Raw genomic sequence first — 18411 nt, forward strand, 5'->3', positions numbered from 1 at the left:
GGGCCTAGAGACCCCAGGATTTCCTGGACTCTTGGAAACTATATTCAGGGGGAAGAGGAAATAAAAGTCAAATTATTGTTTTAGGCTCCTTGCCTAAATCCTTAGACCCTGGGACTATGGCCAAGGACTTCTTGCCTCTCAAGTCCTCCCTGGGCCTCTCACGCCATGGTCCTTTCCTTTGTATACTCAAAGATGAGAGATCCAGCTGAGTTTCCCTTGTCCATGAACTTGCAGAGGCAAGGCGAGCCTTAACTAGTGGGCTGGTCTATTCCCTGCTTCCCGAGACCCCCTAACACCAACCTTCACCCAGGAGGAAGGGTCTGGCGTTGGATGGAGTCCACAGTATCCCAGTTTCCTGGGCCTCTCTGTGATGCCAAGAAGTTATGGGGTATAGTCTTGATCCCTCTTGCTGCTGTAGAGCCTTCCCCTGAGTCTCCTGCCTGGTGCCGTCCCTGCTCTGCAGTCTTGTATTAGTCTTGTCCAGATGTTCCCCTCCTCACTGATGGGCCTACCTTGCTGCTAGGGGTGGTGGAAAGAATAGGGGTCAAAATTTCCAGTCCTGGGTGAGATTAGGCCTTGGAATGGACTGGTCTAATTCTTTCCCTTCGTCTGACCAGAGATGTGGCAATCTGGCAGGGGAAAGGCCAGGGCTGGAGATAGCATTCCAAAGGGATTTTCAGGCCTCCATGGAGCTCATCTCCTGAAAGCTCCTGGGACTTGCAGATTCTCTTACTTTCCAGGGTAGTATTTGGAAAGGTTCTTAAGAAGACAGGAGGGGGTGGTGGTGTTGAGGTCAAGGAGTGCCCTGTGGAAGTGGGGGATGCCAAGACCAGGAAAGTAGGTGGAACACTTAGGTCCTAAGTCTTGTTTGGGGACAGCTCTAGAACTTAGGCAAAGGGAGGTGGCAAGCTTTGAGAGGCAGCCTGACTACCCTGCAGGCTGAGAACTTCCTGTAGGCAGATGTCTTGTTTGCAGTAAGACTGTTCCAAAGTCCCTGACCTTGCCCCTTTTTGCCTGCCAGTCTCATGGACCTCCACCATACCCTTGGTTGGCCCATTTCAGACTCAATATTGCGGTTGTCTCACTACTTGTTCAGCCTTTCCACTTGACAAAAGGCACATTTAGGGCAGGAACTTTCACTTTTGGTTCCCCAGAGCCCAGCACATGGTGAGGTCTTCCCAGATGCTCATTGTGCATGTATCGAATGAGGCACAAATAAAGGCGCCCTTAGTTTGCTGTTTGGTATAAGGTCTCCTTTGGATGGGGCAGGGTGGGCAATGGAGATTTGGTCACAGTGACTCATGTTTGGTACAACTTTTCCAGGTCACTTTTGAGGGGAAAGGGGCAGAGGCTCTGGGACAAAGGTACACATCTTGCTCCTTACACAGCTGTGTTGGGTCCTGCCTCTATGCTGACTCTGTAACTTTCTTGGACACATCAGTTTCCTTGCTCTCTCCAAAGAGCTCCTGAGACCAGCCTGGGCTGGGAAGTGAGTAGGCTAGGAGACGAGAAGGGAAAGCAGAAAATCCAGTGAGCTGTATGGATGGGTTGAGGTGGGGGAAGCTGGGAGAGGCTGTTGGGGCCACTCAAGGGGCTTAGATGGAGATGGGGCTCTTCTGAGGTCTGGGGAGCCCATCAGTCCCAGGGACGCCCCCTTCCTTGAGGTTGAGGCCCCTGCTGAGTAGCCAGAGCTGGGAGCATCTTTGCAGAAGCAGGGGGCCTAGTGGGAGAATCAGCGACAGCCACGCAAGGCCAAGAAGAATCCAGATGGCTGCCAGGCTCCGGTACATCGAGATGTAGTGCTTGCTGGGATCCATGCCTGGCAGGGCAGGGCAGGGCAAGGCAGGAGGGTAGGATAAATGCCAAGGGTCAGAGGGCACAGTCAGCGCCCAGACCCCATTTGGTCCCCTCCAGCCAGGATATACTCTCTCTCCTCCCCACAGACCCTGGCTAACAAGGTTCAACAATGGAGGTTCAGGAGAAAATGGATATGGATACAGACCAAAGATGTCTGAGGCTGCTGCTGATAATCCTTAGCAGCCTCAGAAACCACTTGTCTCCCCTGAATAACCAGGGGTTATCTGAACCTCAGCAGTTATCCCAGCAGACATCTTCCAACCTCCCAAATCCCAGGGGATCTTCGACTCCGAAACATGCGACTGCCTCATTCTCACCAACGACGTAGTCCCCGAAGCCAATGGTGCTAAGAGTAATGAAGGCAAAGTAGAAGCCCTCGCTGAAGCTCCAGCCCTCCACGTGGCTGAGGACCATCGGAGGGAAGATGAGAATAATCAGCGTCCCCAGGGTCAGGAAGAGCGCCAGGCCCAGGACCTGCAGTAGCTGGAAGGGAGGGAGTACACCTCTGAGTTCCCTTGGAAGGCCCCAGAATTGTGTCAGAGGGGTCTGGGACAAACTTAGGAGGAGCACCCTGCGGACTTTCCGGGTGGGGGATTGTACTTATGAGCGCATGATATTGCTCAGTCAGGGAAATATTTGGGCAGAAGGATTGCATTGCTGGGTTAAGAAGGGGTGTGGAGACCCCTTTAGGCTTGGGGGCACGCTTGTACGGGCTCCTGGGGACTCAGGTCTGGAATGGAGAGCTGTCATTGAACAGACTCCTCTGCACCCCTGCTCCTCCTAATATGCCGCTGGTCTTACAAGGTCAGAGGAAAAGGGCATTGGGCCATGCCTGGGGTCCAGAGCTTGTTTTCGTCCCTAGGAAAGGATGTTGGCATTTGTGGTGGACATGGAAATGCATTGCCTACATGCCCTTTATAGAAGGACTTGTCGGCCATCTGTCATTTCCTTTAGGGTTTACTTTAGCTACAGAGAACAGCCTTGCCCAAGGATACATCCTTCCTGGGAATGCTCACACCACATGCCCTATTGAGCTATCCATATAAAGGCCTGGCTGTTTCAGGACCCCGTGGGACCATGCTGACAGCACCTACACGCCCCATAGCTCCTTGTGGGGTTGCCTGAGTCTTTGGCTGGCTGTGTTGCAGTTCGACTTTTCCCCTTGCCCAATCCTGTGTCCATCCTTTCTCTTCTGTAGGTGTTTATGTATAATAATATCCACGACAAATGCTTTCTCAGTGTCTGCAACATGCAGCAGATTCTGCTCCAGCAGGGCTGGAGAGGCATGAGGGTCCCTACCTGGGAGCGCCTGGGCTGGTCCTCCCACCTTTCAAGGGCAGCCAGGTGGGTACGCAGCCCTGTGCCCAGGTGGTTGAGAAAGACCACATTGAGTGGGATGCCCACCAGGGCATAGAAGACACAGAAGACCTGGCCTGCCTCCGTGCTGGGAGCCAGGTTCCCATAACCTGCAGGGGGAGGAGCATGCAAATGTGAGGAAGAGAAAGTTCAGAACCTCCTCCCATTGCCCCACCAGACTCTAGCAAAGGTTGGTCTTTCACCACCTCTCAGGGGCGGCTAGGGAGCTACCCTGTTCCCACAAACACTCTTCTTGCCCTCTGTTAGAAGGATCTCTGTTTATAAGAATCCTGCTCATCTTTGAAAGCCTGTCTCAAATGACACTTCCTCCATGAAGCCCTTCCTGACTGCCTTCCTCTTCTACCCCACTGGCTGTGAGTCCCCATGGTGCTTTGTCTTTCTTATCTGATTATCTGCTTTGCCTACATTATTGTTTTTGGTGTGCTTATCTCATCCCTCCTTATTGGACTGGAAGCTCCTTGAGGGCTGAGCCTGGGTCATTCTAATCCAGGTTTGTTTTCCCCCAGCCCCCACTCCATCACTCTGCCTAGCCTGACACCTAGGCTCAAGGCAGGTGCAAGGGATTGGATTTAGTTGAATGCTTTGGGGGAGACCCGGGGTTTCCTTGGGGTTAAGATAGAGTGGGATTTTGGGTTGGGGGGTGCAGCACACACCCTGCCCCTCAAAATACCTTTGATATCACCTGCAGCTTTGGTGGACAATTCCTGCACACACAGATGACTTCCATGCATCTCTACATGAGGGCTTTTTTTCTGGCCACAGGAGTGTATTTGGTTTATGGGGCAGGTCTAAAATGCTGGAGGGTTAGTACAGGTCAACCCTCAATCCGTGAGGGCAGGAGTTGGTAAACGCCCCTACTTTCTTGTCCCTCAGTGGAACTGTTCTGAGCAAGCCTAGTTCCCCTAACTGGTAATCTCCTCTTTAATGCAAACCTTCTATTTCATTTCCCTTCTCCCCCACCTGTGCTTCCTGTACTCCCAGATAAACCAAACCGTGTCACAGCATCTACTTTTGGGGAACCAAACTAAGATACAAGCTTTGGGGAAGGCCTTCTCTACCTCAGCCCTTTACCTATGGTAGTGACGACTGTGCCTGCAAAGAAGAAGCTGCTGCCGAAGTCCCAGTTGCTGGGGTTGGTGGAGTTGCCTTTGGGGTTCACGCCCTTCACCCAGGCTTCCATGATGACCTGCATGGGGGGTGGGGTGGAGTGACATGGCAGCAGAGGAAGAGGAAATTATAGGGAGTGAGCCTGGGCTGGTGGCCAGGCTTGGGCAGGTGCTTTCAGGTCATCTCATTTAGTAATGCTCTTCTTAGTGTTCCCAATGTACAGATGAGGAAACTAAGGCTTAGAGCAGCTAAGTGGCTTGGCCATAGTCACTGAACTCCAAATCTGTTCCTATTCCACCGGCCAAGGCTGACTCTGAGCTTTCAGGTGAGCGGGCAGACTTTCTCTTTGCTGTGTGGGCTCTAAGCATGGGCTGGTGGAGGGGACATGGGTCTACAGAGGTGAGGTGGAGGGTGCCAAGGGAGCATCTAGGTGGGAGATGCTACAGGTGGCACTGAGGGTGACATGCAAATGGGTTGTCAGAAAAATGGGAGGACTTCAGGTTGGATGTTCCTGAATGACTTTCCTGGAGAACAGGGCGTTTGGGGACCAGAGGGAAGCACAGGGCTGCCTCCTCACCTGGCTGATGGTGGGGTTGTAGAAACCAGGGTTCCTTGAGCTTTCAGGTGAGGGGGCAGACTTGCTCTTTGCTGCCCTCTAGTGAGTCCCAGCTCAGGCCAAGAGGAGCTATTCCATCAGAGGCTAAGGAAAGTGTCCTCCATGTGTGTGTGTGGGGGTGGGGTGTATGTGTTAAATGTGCATGTTGGATTATGGGTGCTGTATGTTGCACGTATGGGTATGTTGTATGTGTGTTGTATGTATGGGTATGTTGTATTGTATGGGTATGTTGCATGTGTTGTATGTATGGGTATGTTGCACGTGTGTTGAGTTTGTGTTTACAGAACCTGACCTTTTGCTGCCTCTGGGTCCAGCCCTCTTGGAGAATGGGTAGAGCTCCCCTCCCCATCTGCCCCTTAGCTGTGAACTGTCCCAGGGAAGCAGCACAAACATGCCACTTCGTAGCGCCCGAAGGCAAGCAGGAGGCAGTAATGGGGTCAGCTCCTGCCTTTAGTTTCTGTGGGAACCATTTCCCCCTGCTTTGGGTCAGAGTGGGGGTGGGTTCGGCAGGCCAGGCTGGGCATTCTCCCACATAGCCTCTCTGTTTCTCCTCACTTTGGCAGGAGCTGGCCTCTTAAAATGTGGACTTTGACCTCCCTCTCTTTCCCACACACCCAGAGAGGCAAGGGCCAACCCCCCCCTGCCCCGCACTCCCTGGGGACCCTCACCCTTTGTGAGCAGTACTTGCCCTAGCTCAGGTACCTCCCAAGGAAACCCTGAGGCCCTCCACCCCGCTGAGGAGGGCCTCCAAGCCAGTCAGGGTGCTGAGTGTGTGTGTGTGGGGGGTGAATGGGCAGCCACGGCAGTTTCCTCCTTCAGAATTTACAGATGGAAGAGGGAGAGTCAAATGTACTAGACCTGGGAATCTGGGCAAGGCTTTTGGAGTCAATTTGTAATAATGCTTATAGCTTTTGTTTTCTTGTGATTTTTAATCATAAGAAAGTAATATGTGTTCTCGCCATAATTTATCCCCACGTTCTTCTGCCTGTTGGCTAGTGTTCCCTTGGCAAATGAGGCTCTCTCCTGAGTCTGAAGACTTCAGGGAAAGGGGTGTCCTGGCTTCCTTGGGAAGGCCCTGAGGGGCACCCCTAGGGAGTGAGGAAGCCCTCCTCCCTCCTGCTCTAGACCCTCTGTGCTGCCGTCAAACCCATGGCCTCTCTCCTTCCCAGCTCCCAGAGGCAGCCAGATTCCAGCCGCAAAGCTTTCCCACACTCTCTGGCTCCTGGGTTTCATGTCTGAGCTGGGGCTGAAGGAGGAGGTTTCACTTTCCTCAGCCCTGACCTGGGACCTGTGGCCCTGACCCTGACCAACACCATCAGCTGGGGAGCCAGGAAGTGAAGCCCGAGGCCTCTTTTCCTCCAAGGGCCTGAGCGCATCTCCCAGAGTGCCTGAAAGTTCTCTCTGACCACCCAGCCCATCTTCTAGGCCAGCTGTTCTCAATCTTGAGGGCTGGCGGGTGGGGTAGGAGATTTGTCAGCATCACCTGCAGGGCTCCTTAACGCACTGCGGGCCCCACCCCCAGAGTTTCTGACTCAGTAGGTCTGAGGTGGGGCTGGGGGATTTGGATTTCTGATGAGCTCCCAGGCCTTGCTGTTGCCGCTGCTGGCCCAGGGACCACACTTCTGGAACTGCTGCTCTTGCTGTGTCCTTCCCCCAGTACTTACACTAAATTTATGCGGTAAAGAACTAGGGTTTTGAAACTACATAGCCTGGGTGTGAGTTCTTTCTCTACCACTACTTGCTGTGCAGCCTTGGCTAAGATTCGCCACCTCTCTGTGCCTCGGTTCCCATCTAAAGACTGCATGAGAAAGCACATGCAAAATGCTTGGTCCCAGGCCATGTAGCACGATTGTTCTAAACTCTTCAAGATAACCTGGTTCCCCTCTGTCTTCAGCATGTTGGAAATGCTCAGTAAATGCAATTCGTATAATGCTTATTCTGCACTTGGCTTGTTCCTTTGCAGTGGGTGTTGTCATTTGCGGAACCCCTGGCCTTAAATGCATTCACTTTCCCCCACGGCACCCTGGTTTGCCTTGTTCTTGTTAGAGCGGGTGCTGAGTCAGGAAGGCCTAAGGCTTGAGGTCCTGGTGTCTGTGCAGGGCAGCAGTAGGAACCCAGGCAGGGGGTGACCCGCTCTGCCAGCAGCACCCCACGGTCCTGGTGGCCACCCTGGCCACTGCCCACCAAGCCCATCTCCAGGTGAAATTGGATTAGGGAAGGTGGTGGCCATTCCTGACATTTATCTGTGTCTCCCACCCACAGCCCTCAAAGTGTGCTCAGTGCATGGGATAGAGGTGCAGAGAAGGCAGAAGTGGCCCTGGAGCTGAGATAGGGGGACTGCAGAAATGTGGGAGAAGGAAATTTGGGTAGAGTTGATAACACTGACACAATCCACTTTTATGCAGCAAGAGACAGTTTAGAGGGTGCTTGTACATCTGCTCTCAAATGTCTACAGCACAGGTATGATTATTCTCGTCACCTTATGGAAGAAATTTGAGTCTAGAGAGGTTAAGTCATATGTGCAAGGTCACACAGCAATCCAGTTATAGATCTGGGATGAAAATCCAGGATTAGGTCCCACCTGATTGCCTATTTTTACCACACCACACTCTGCTTTTAACAAGGGATCAGGCCACTGGATAACGCTTGAATGCCCCCCCTCTCACCCACCACGAGAACCCCTTTTCTGCCCAAGTCTCCAAGCCTCTCTGTCCCACTCCTTCATTGCTCCCCTTCACCTGCACAAACTGCTCCAGGGCATGCTGGTCCAGGCAGGTGTAGTTCTCTAGGAAGTGCAGCTTCTCAAACTGAAACTGGTCCCTGGACTGTGCCTCAGCCTGCCTCTCCAGCAGCTGGAAGACGGTAGCGCCAAGCAGCAGGTAGCAGACATAGGTGAGGAGCAGGGGCAACAGCCGGCCTCCCCAGCAGCTGCAGAACCCAGCACCAGGCATGGCGTGGCCAGGACTGGGCCCGGACCGTGGGACTGGCTGTGGGATGAGAGGCGGGAGGCAGGCAAGGAGTAAGTGCCCAGGGACCTGCAGCCAGCTCCCCGCCTGCCTCACCCCCCTCGTCCGCCTCGGCACAGGTGTCTGGAGGCTGGGGAGTCTGTTTGAACAGTGTGGCTCAGCTTGGCTGCACTAAGTGCCACGAGTGCAAACAGGCAAGCCACCCCCAACCCTGGCCCTTTTTTTTTTCCATGGAGAGCAGCAGGTCAGTGACATGGACCCTCAGAGACACCTAGCGGGTCCTCCTGAGGTCATCGTGTTTCATCCTCAGGCTCCAAGTTGGGTGGGTGTTTCCAGGTCAAATCTGATAAGCTTGCCCTCTCTACTGAAGCCTGAATGGGCTCCCTTGGAGCCCCCGCTTCTCACTGCTGTAGGCTTCCAGCCCCCAACCTTAGAAACTAGGAAGAAATTAGGATGGGTGTGAATAAGCCTTCTACCCCATTGCGTTGGTTACAAAATGGGGCTAGGAGAATTGAACTGTCTATGAGGGAACCCGAGGATGAGTAAACTGGGTGACAAATCAGGGCAAAGCAAATAGACAAATGACAGTTCACTCAGTGACACCCTTGGGGCTGATGCTCCTAATAAATTGGATGCATTTGCTCCCTAACTTCTGCTGATAATTTACCTTGCTTGAAATCCTTTGGCAGGTTCCCTGCAGAGGATAATATGCTGTTGGTGAGATATATGTGTGAATAAAAAAGCAGCTGGCCCCGAGAGTTAATAGTGGCTCTTTCTGGTTGGGTGGAAATCTTTTCTTTCTTTTCTTTGCTCACGTGTGTGTGGATATGTTTGTAACACCTTTATTGAGATAGAATTCCTGTACCATACAATTCATCCATTTAAAGTATACAATTCACTGTTTTTAGTATATTTGTAAAGTTTTGCGAAATTCACCCATTTAAAGTGTACAATTCACTGTTTTTAGTATATTTGTAAAGTTTTGCGATTTTCACTGCCATCAATTTTAGAATATTTTCATCGATTCAGTAAGAAACCCCGCACCTCTTAGCAACTCCCCCTGGCCCAGTCCCTCCTTTTCACTCCCCAACTCCTAACATCCAATTTATACAAATAAAATCACAGAATTTGTGGCATTTTGGGGAGTCTGGCTTCTGTTACTTAGCATAAATATTTTCGCGGTTCATCCATGTCATAGCGTGTATCAGTATTTCGTTCCTTTTCGTGGTGGGCTAATATTCCATTGGATGTGTATACCGTGTTAATTTATCCTTTCACCAGTTGATGGAAATTTGTTTCCATTTTTGGCTATTATGAATAATGCTGCTTTGAGCGTTTGGGTCCAGGTTTTTGCATAGATATGTTTTCATTTCTCTCAGATAAATACCTAGGAGTGGAATTTCTGGGTCAAAGGGTGACTGTACTTTTTTGAGGAACTTCCCGATGATTTTGCAAAGTGGTTGCATCATTTTGCACACCCACCAGAGTGTCTGAGGGTTCCAACTTCTCTGCTCATTTGTTCAGATGTTTCCTGTGATGAGCTGTGATGTCAGGCACCATTACTTGCCTTCCCAATGTGGTTTCCCTCTGTCCTGGCTAACAGAACCCCAGTTTTGTACACCAGCCCCGGTCAGTGGGGTGTGGCTGGCCTAAGTCATGGTGATAGCCCTGTTTCCTGCTGTCTTAGGCCGAGTTTCTCGGAAGCAGGCCCTGAGACGAGGATTTGGGTACCAGTGGTACAGTAAGTGCAGGCCAGTAAGGGAGTGGGGCAGGCAGGGGAAGAGCCGAACAAGGGGGTACAAAACCCCAGCCTCACCCTGGTTCCTGGGGAGCCCTGGAGGGCAGAGTGTCTGTCTTGCAGGCATTTTTAGCTCTGTGCACCTGCAGGCAAATTGTTCTGGTAGCCTGAGGACAGTCCACTGGGGAAGAGCCCCAGGTGCAGGCTGGGCCCCTAGGAAGCAAACACGTGCACACACACACAACACACATACACACAACACACACACACCTATACTCACACCTCAGAGCAAGGTGGGGTGGGACACAACAAAGACAAAGGGATGAGAGGGTTGACAGTGTCCCCTCCGCCCACTTTCCTAAGCTCCCTGGCAGCTGGGGGTGGTCGCATGACCCACATCTGGCCATTTAGATGGAGTTTGGGGAAAGCTGTTCTCTTTCCATAAAATGCAAGCACACTCTAGTTATCTCAAGGCATTGAGACAATTCGTTGTGGGTACTCAGGAGCAGCCAGCATTCTGGAATATACTGAGCCTGCACCTTCACTCCTAACTCCCCCCATTAACATTGCCCGGCCACTCTTCTCAGGTCCATCCCCCACTTTGCACTTGTCCCAGTGGGGAATCTCTCCCTTGGCTCTGCCCTCAGTGTCTCTGCCTAAGAGTGTGGCTCCAGGCTGACCTCCTGGCATTTGGTCGGCTTTAGCTTCCGTTGCTTTCTGCTTCTTTCTCTTGGTATTTCCCAGCTCAAATGCTCTAGCGAGAGGCTGAGTGTCCAAGTGTACCTTTTCAGGTTGGCCTCTTTACAGGTGTGTGGCCGGCTGAGGGTGGGCTGACCTTGTCTCAGGTGCCATCCTCAGTTGATCTGCCACAGCCAAAGCATGGGGACATCACACATGTAAGTATTGCCTGGTGCGGCAGATACTGTGACCAGTATGCCCAAGACAAGCAATGAGTATTTCTGTAATGAGAGAGAGAGAGCTTACAGAAAACAAATGCAGAGGAGAGAATCTGACTATTTTCAAGTACATGAATGTGGTAGTAAGACAGAGTTCTTCCTCTCTAAAGCCAACACAGAAACCTAAATGAAATCACAGCGACAAAAGGCAATGAGTTGGGTGGAAGCCGGAGCGGTGGCGACTGCACAGTAAGAACATGCTGGCACTGGAGCAGGTGTGGAGGCAGATGGCGGTGTCCTTCCCTGCAGCAGCTCGTCCTTTCTGTGGTTTCGATTTGTGCCTGGGGTGGAGCGATGGGAGCGCAACTTCTCTGAAATCCTGCTGTCTCTGGGTTCCACTGAGGCCGCGTGGAGGGATCTGCCAAAGCCTCCCCTCTAAGCTCCACCTCACACGGTGCCAGAGCTGCCCTAGACAGCACCTTGCTGAAAGCTAAGCTCATCTTGGACGGAGAAGAAATATCTGGAGTCACGAAGCTCATGCTCGCCTGGTTTTGCCTTGTGCTTTGGAGAGATGGGGCCCCCGAGTGCTCGGGCTGCTCTCCACCACAGACTCGCTCATTCCTGGCTTTAAGCAAGGGTGGCAATTGTGCCTCAAAGGCCATGTGATATTTCCTCTTTTATCCCCTTGCAGAAGCTGAGTTATGTGACGAGTTCTCTCATGTATCATTTAGAAAGTTCATCCATTGAGATCTGGAGGATCTTAGGCAGGACTCAGCAACTGCTTTAGCACCAAGTATCCTTGATGGGTCAGGACACTGTTCATGGGCAATGGTGGTGGTTCTTAGGTGTATGAAATGAAGGCAAACGGAATGGGCAGGGAGGAAAGGGGGGAAGCAGTGGGCCAGAAAGAGGCTCACGATGTGGTAGTGTTGAGGCTCGACCCCCACTGGTGTTGTGGAAGTGGTGCCGGATTCCCTGCGGGCAGAACATGCCATTCATTCACGGACTCTCAGTCCAGGGCCCACTATGAGCTGGTGACGCCCGCCAGAATGGTGGCGGCTTCCCACCATTCCTGGCTGCTCTTTCTTCCCCCTTCAGGTGCTCCTTTCTCTCTACTCTCTTCTAGTAGCCCCTCTCGTAATCTTCTCTTACATGCTGGCTTTCAGCAAACTACTCAAAGCCCAGCAAACCATCATCTGCCTGGGGTTTGCGGTAGATTCTCTTTCAGGAGCCCTCTAGTGTAACTGAGGACTTGTGGAATGGCAATACAGTGGCAGAATTTGGGGGCAGGGAGCCTACTCAAGAGGTCCTCAGAGCACTCTGCACCATTAGAGGAAGCCCCTGTCTCCTCCCTCTCTCACTTCCTCCCTTCTCTCATTTATTCAGTATGTACTGACTGAGTGTCCTCTGTGTTCTGGGGACTGTTCTAACAGCTCCTCCTGGTTGGCTGTGGTCTCCTGAGGTCAGCTCTCGGTCAGTCCCTGCAGGACTTCAGGAACTTCGTCATCCATTGAATGTTCCATTTTCCTGCCCGACACCTCTCCACATGGGACAAATCTGCTGTGAGCAATGGATGGACAGAGGGCATGATTTATAACCCTTTTCGGGGAATTATTGCTGCTAATGGGCAGAGCCAATGTATGCTTCCCAAAGAGAGAAGGCAAAATCAATTAATGGAGAGTCTAACATAGCCAGGCCTGATGGCAGAGCGTGGCCTGACATCCGGGGGTGATAAGGGACTTTCTGAGGCTGAACTAATAAGGAGATTGGAGGAAAAAGAAGAAAAACAAAACCCCCCAGATCAATTTCATGTACAATGGACAGAGAATGCAGAGTAAACAGAGCAGCTGAGCATGTCCTCTTTCCATCTGAATGAGCCCTGAGATAAGCACAGGACAGGCTGCCCACCGCACCAGCGAACATAGGTATTCACTTATGGATTCACTCAATAGAGACAATGAAAAAGGGCACGTTCCAAACCGGAACCAAGGGGAGGAGATAAGGCCTCCCTGCCCCAGACATGCCCCCTGCAGAGGGTCGGGTGGAAGTGGAGAGAAGGAGCCCTGGTTTCCAGATCCTGCTACCGCAGCTGAGCCCGTCTCAAAGGCGGCACCACGGGGCTGGAGCTACAAGCTCTGAGTATGGGTCCTTGGGCTCCCGGAGGTCTCCCCACAGTGAAAGGTGGAGAAGAACTTCCAGGGTGGGGGCCAGGGGTGGTGCAAATGTGTGTGGGTCTTTGCCCTCATGGTCAGAAGCGGTGAGCTCAGAGGAGGCCTGGCCTGACTCTGAGCAGCAGTGAGGACACGGAAAGCTGAGGGCTGATTCGAGGGAAAGGCGCAAAACAAACAAACACACCTACTATTGATCTCGATGAGATGTTTTCTTTTCTTTTCATCCTTCCTTTTTATTTTTAAGCAGCAGGGTTCCTTTTCCACATAAAATCTTTTCCTAGCTCCAGTATGTAACACAGTGAAGAGGAGGGCAGCTGTAGTTGATGTGCGGGAAGGGGACATATTTTTACCAGGGAAGAGAGCTTGATTACAAGAACCCCACTCCATGATTCTGAAACGGATGCCCTCCCCTAAGTTTGATTTCCCTCGGAGCAGATCCTGGGGAAAAAAAAAGTTAAGTGCAAGTAGTTTATCTGGGAAGTGACCCCAGGAAGCACTGGTAGGGAGTGGGGAAGAGAGATGGGGAAGGGAAGGCAGATAATACAGGGCACATTATTTAACAGTTATGGCTTTTGGCAACTGTTGCTTCACCCGCTGGTCACCTCTCTGAGACTGTGAGGATATCCTTGTTCCACGGAGGGGCAAGGATGCTGGGGCATTTATCCACCAACTCCTCTCTCCATGAGTTAGGGAGTGATCCAAGCTCCTGCACTGCCAGCTTGCCCTGAACGTGGGCTGAGAGTGCTCCAATGCCTAAGAGGTCCTTCAGCAGAGAAGCTGTTGGTGCGGATGGGGGTCACCCACTAAAGCTGCACTGATCCCCAGGCTTGGCCAGGAGATATGGGCAGAACTCCTAGTTCTTCACCACCTTTTCTGGATCGTTGTGTTGTGAATCCTGCAGGAAAATACCTGTCTATGGACCCTTGTGGAGGGGTGGCCAACTTGTCTTGGCACATCAGGCAAATGCCCTTGGAGGCATGGAGGGATGGGTGACCAAGCCCCTCTCTCTTGATGGCCACTGAGAAGTGTGGGGATTGTTAAGGGATACACTGGGTGCTCCATTTTAAAGAAGCCCTGCGCGCCTCCTTCATGTTCAGATAATTGAACAACCCGGAACCATCAGAGGCACTGGAGGTACAGCCTGGGAAGACTGTACCAAGATAGAGATGAGGAGTGTGGACCAAGTCAGACCTCATTTCAGCCAAAGGACAAGCAGGGCTTTTCCAGGGCCTGGGAGGGATAGAACCAAGGAATTAAGAGTAGAAAAAAGGCCAGGGCTGCTCCCGGTGTGTGGTGCCCTACGCAAGTAATCTTTGAGGACCCATGTCTATGCGAACAATTTGATTTAAAAATATAGTACCAAATCCATCAGCCCATATGAGGTGTAGTGCTTTACTGATGAAGATTTAGAGTAATGGTAGAGGAGAGGTACTTACATGTTTTTTTATTGTCTGACTGGAGTCATAGAAAACCAGCATGTCAGCACCATGCTGGAGGCCCAGTCTGTAGCAACGCTGTGATAGAAGTGCTGCAGCAGCCAGCAGGAATGATCCTGGAATGATCATGGGTTGGCCAGAAGACGCCAGCAAAACTCCATACATATGAATCCTGTGGCAATTTGGGGCAGCTGGTTAACCCCATGCATGAGTTGGGGAACATCTGGAAGATATAAAAGGGAACAGGCTCACCTGGAGCCTGGTCTGGGTTAGGTTAACAGTGCCTGCATGCGTGGCACCGTTAGCCTCGGCCAGAATCAGCCCTGGAGGGAGACTTAGTAAATTCTGAGCAAGGCACTTCAATGCTCAGGGCCCTCTGAAGCATGGGGCCTAGGGCAGGGGACTTGCTTGCCCTTGTCTAAAGACAGTGACGGACAAGGCAAACCCAAAAGATATGTCAGAGAAGAGATCCTACACCTCAGTGTCCCACACCCACAGGCCAGAGGCCGAACAGCACAGGCCTGGGGAAGGGCGGACTTCTTGAAACAAGGAGATGAGTAAACTGGGAGGAAGAAATACTTAAGAAGCTTTCCATTTGCTCTTTGCTCTGAATTCCTGCTCAATGTATTTAAAACTGGCTCAGCCCTGCTGGCTGGCTGGGCCCTGGAAACCCCAAATAAAGCAGTTAACCCTAACAAGGGTTGCTGCTTCCTGCCTTGCCTTGGGAGAAGCATCCAAGGTCACATCCAGAGGCTACTCTACACACAGTGAGGTGGAGCCAATGTTAAAGGAAACACTGCTCCTCACTCCCACATTTTATATGTACATTTTCAGTTTCTAACCTTCACAGTCAACCTTTCTGTATCTACTCTGCCTGAAAGCCCTGGCAGCTACTGGACACACTTTCTGGAATACTCTTTCCCCCATATTCTCACAGGGCTCAAATCCTGCATGAATTCCCTATTTTCTATGCTCCACATTTCTCCTCAACCACTCAACGCCATTTCTCCCCCACCTTGAACACCTAACTCCCCAGTCTCATCCCAAGCCTTCCTCCTCTGCCTTCCTCTCCTGCCCCTACTCCCACACTCTTACCCACCTTACAGTGAGCCTCGGCCCAGCCTGCCCCATCTCTTCAGAATCTTTCTTAGCTCAGATTCTCTCTTCACCTCTCTCTCTCTTGCATAGTATTTGTAACCCTAATTAGAATTAAGTTCTGGGAGGGCTGGCATCTTGTTTTTCTCAGTCCTCTGTGATTCCTCAGAACTCAGCACAGTGGATACCCCAATCTTGTTAAAAGAACGACTGGAGGGGGCGGGCCACGGTGGTTGGCAGGCAGAGCTCTCGTCCGCCATGCCAGAGACAAAAAAAAAAATTAAAAAAAAAAAAAAAGAATGACTGATGAATGAACCCTGTGTACATTTAAGTAAATACAAGGGGCATCTTTCTGCCTACATTTAAACACACACCCACTGCATTTAAAAAAATATCCTTGTCTGCTAATTCTATCATCCCTGTCATTCCTGGATCTGTTTCTATTTTCTGTTTCTTTCTTTTTTTTTTTTGAATGCTGTATGGTGGCGGGGGCGGGGTCACATTTCATTCTTTTTCCATGTAAGTATCCCCTTATCGCAGTATCATTTGTTGAATTTTTGTTTGGTTTTTGTTTGTTTTGGGAAGTGTATGGGCCAGGAATTGAACCCAGGTCTCCTGCATGGCAAGCCAAATTCTACCACTGAACTACCCTTGCACCCCCTGTTTCTATTTCTTTTGATGAGTTTTTCCTCTTCACTATGGGCCATATTTTTCCATTTCTTTGAATAACTGATTTTTTTTATTGATGCCAGACATTATAAATTCTACATTGTTGTGCATTGTTTTTTTTTTTTTTTTTTTTTTAATTCTTTTAAATATCTTTGAGTATTGTTCTGGGACTCAGTGAAATTACAAACTTACTGGAAGCTGTTCAATTCTTTTGAGGCCCACTTTTTACGCTTTGTTAGGTGGGACCATGGCAGCCTTTAATCTAGAGCTAATTTGGCCCCACTTCTGAGGCAATACCCTTTGAGATCTTCATCCAGTTCTCCTTCTGAATTAAGTTTCTCCACTCTGGCTGTTTGAAACATGAACTATTTTCAGTCCTGCATTCCCTCAGAAATTGTTTCACCTGCTTCTTTCTGGTGGTTCTTTCCCCAGCCTTGGGTTATTTTCTCTCATGCATACATTCATCATATGCATAAAGATTCAAGGATAACCCTTTTTCCACCTCCAGAACCCTCTCCCTGTGCAGCTCTCTTCTATCTGGTACTCTGCCCTGCAAAGTTTAGTTATTGTGGCCCCCCAGATCTAGCTCTTCAACTTGGGGAGACCACTAAGCTCCATCTGGGTGCCTTCTCCCTGAAGGGCAAACTGAAAACTCTCTCCAGTCAGTAAGTTGGGGAAATCATAGGTCTTAACTCATTTGCTTCCCTTCTCTTGGGAATCAGTGTCCTAAACTGAAAGCATATATTTTGTCTGGTTTTCTGTTGTTTAACATAGGAGGATAAATACAGTGGTTGTTACTTGGTCATGGCTGTAAGGGGCAGTCCCATTTGCATTTTTCTTGTAGAGTCCACTCTCAAGTACCTTTAAATAGGCAGCATGGACAGACAGAATGAACCCTAGACTGAGAAATTCTGGATTACTCATGTGCCCTCTCCGGTTTTCAATTTCTGGATCGTAAGATATTGCCACAAATAATGGTGTGTAACAAAACATGCTAAATTTCAGTGGCTTATTGCATGGACCATTTATTCTTACGGCAGTGGGTCTTTCTGTGTTTAGAAGCTCTGATCTAGGCTGCAGCTACACTGGGCTTGACTCCAGGCTGCATATTGGGCTCAGGTCTGCTTTCTGTGTGTGCTGGGGTCTAGGCTGAAGGGGCGGCAGTTACCCAGGACAAATGTTCTTAAGTGGTATCGATGCAGGGCAAAAGGCAAGACCCACTTGCACATTTCAAGCCTCTGCTAACATCCCATTGGCTAAAGAAAGCCACAAGACCAAGGCCAAATTTAAGGGAAATGTACTCTGCCCCTATAAGGACATGGCGAGGCTTTGATTGTGTTATCCATTTCAGTGTATTCGTTTCCTAGGGCTGCGTAACTTACCACAAGCTGGGTAGCTTAAAACAGAAGAAAATTATCCTTGAACGGTTCTGGAGGCTAGAAATCCACAATCAAGGTATCAGCAGGACAATGAACCCCTGAAGGCCCTAGGGAAGAATGTTCTTTGCCTCTTCCTCGCTTTGGTTGGATGCTGGCAATCTTTGGCATTTCTTAACTTGTAGCTTCATCTGTCTAATTTCTGCCTCTGTCTTCTCATGGCTGCCTTCCCTCTTCTTATAAAGACACCAGTCACAGGGATTTAGGATCTGACTTACTCCAGCATGACCTCATCTTAACTAATTATAACTGTGACGACCCTGTTTTCAAATTAGGTCATATTCTTAGATTTTGGGTGCACATGAATTTTGGAGTATATTATTTAACCGAGTATGCAGGGGGTCTAGAATTAATACTATTCAATCTTCCACAGTTTTTCAATTTGCTTTCTAAAACCCTTTTTTGTAAGATCTGAGCAAGCCATATTTCATCCCCTACCCCCACCCCACCCCACTTCCTGTAAAGGGAATGGTAGAGCCAGTGGAATTCCAGTAGGGACTGAGCTGGAGTCACTGGCCAAGCAGCTTCCCAGAAGAGATTTTGGAAGACTCCATATTTTGGCCTGAAGTGAACTCAGACCCTTCTGGACCTCCATGGATTTCTGGAGAGAGCTTTTCAAAACATTTCATCCATTGGCAGAGGTCAATGAACTTTGGGGCAGATGCACTGGAGCCAACCATGTGTCCACACCAAGGTCCAGCTTCCTTTGGAAGGGGTTGTTTGGAGCAGGAGCCCCCTGTGTTAATTTGCAAGCTGCCAGAATGCGATATACCAGAACCGGAATGGCCAAATTCATGGAAGGTCAATGGGTCAGGAACCCTTCTGTTAGCTGGGTAATCAAGTGGCTGGTGTCTGCTGGTCCCTTGCTCCTGGGCTCTGTTGCTTTCAGCCTCTGTTCCTGTGGGGATTCCTCACTTTGCTTCTCCAGGGCTGGCTACCATCTCTTGGTTTCCCTTGGTTCTCTCCAGGTTCTGACTTGCTTAACGTCTCATGGTGATGTCTGCTGGGCTCCAAGCATCTCTAAACATCCGTGTCTCTGTTCTCCAA

General features: G+C 50.4%; 1 protein-coding gene across 2 annotated transcripts; it reads right to left on the reverse strand.

Annotated features, from left to right (window-relative positions):
• Positions 1-316: 316 nt before the first annotated feature.
• Positions 317-7971, reverse strand: KCNK16 (potassium two pore domain channel subfamily K member 16). 2 transcript variants are annotated; one of them, XM_077161699.1, is made up of 6 exons: positions 7696-7971; positions 4306-4420; positions 3157-3323; positions 2175-2340; positions 1677-1819; positions 317-474 (listed from the first exon to the last, which is right to left on the reverse strand). In XM_077161699.1, exons 1-6 carry the CDS (start codon positions 7906-7908, stop codon positions 382-384), a joined length of 897 nt encoding a protein of 298 aa, XP_077017814.1. In that variant the 5' UTR covers positions 7909-7971; the 3' UTR covers positions 317-381. The 2 variants fall into 2 exon arrangements, with proteins under 2 accessions (XP_077017814.1, XP_077017813.1); XM_077161698.1 differs by lacking the exon at positions 317-474 and having other exon boundaries at positions 1429-1819.
• Positions 7972-18411: the final 10440 nt, after the last annotated feature.

The sequence above is a fragment of the Tamandua tetradactyla genome, chromosome 5 (genome assembly GCF_023851605.1).
Source record: "Tamandua tetradactyla isolate mTamTet1 chromosome 5, mTamTet1.pri, whole genome shotgun sequence".
NCBI lineage: Eukaryota > Metazoa > Chordata > Mammalia > Pilosa > Myrmecophagidae > Tamandua > Tamandua tetradactyla.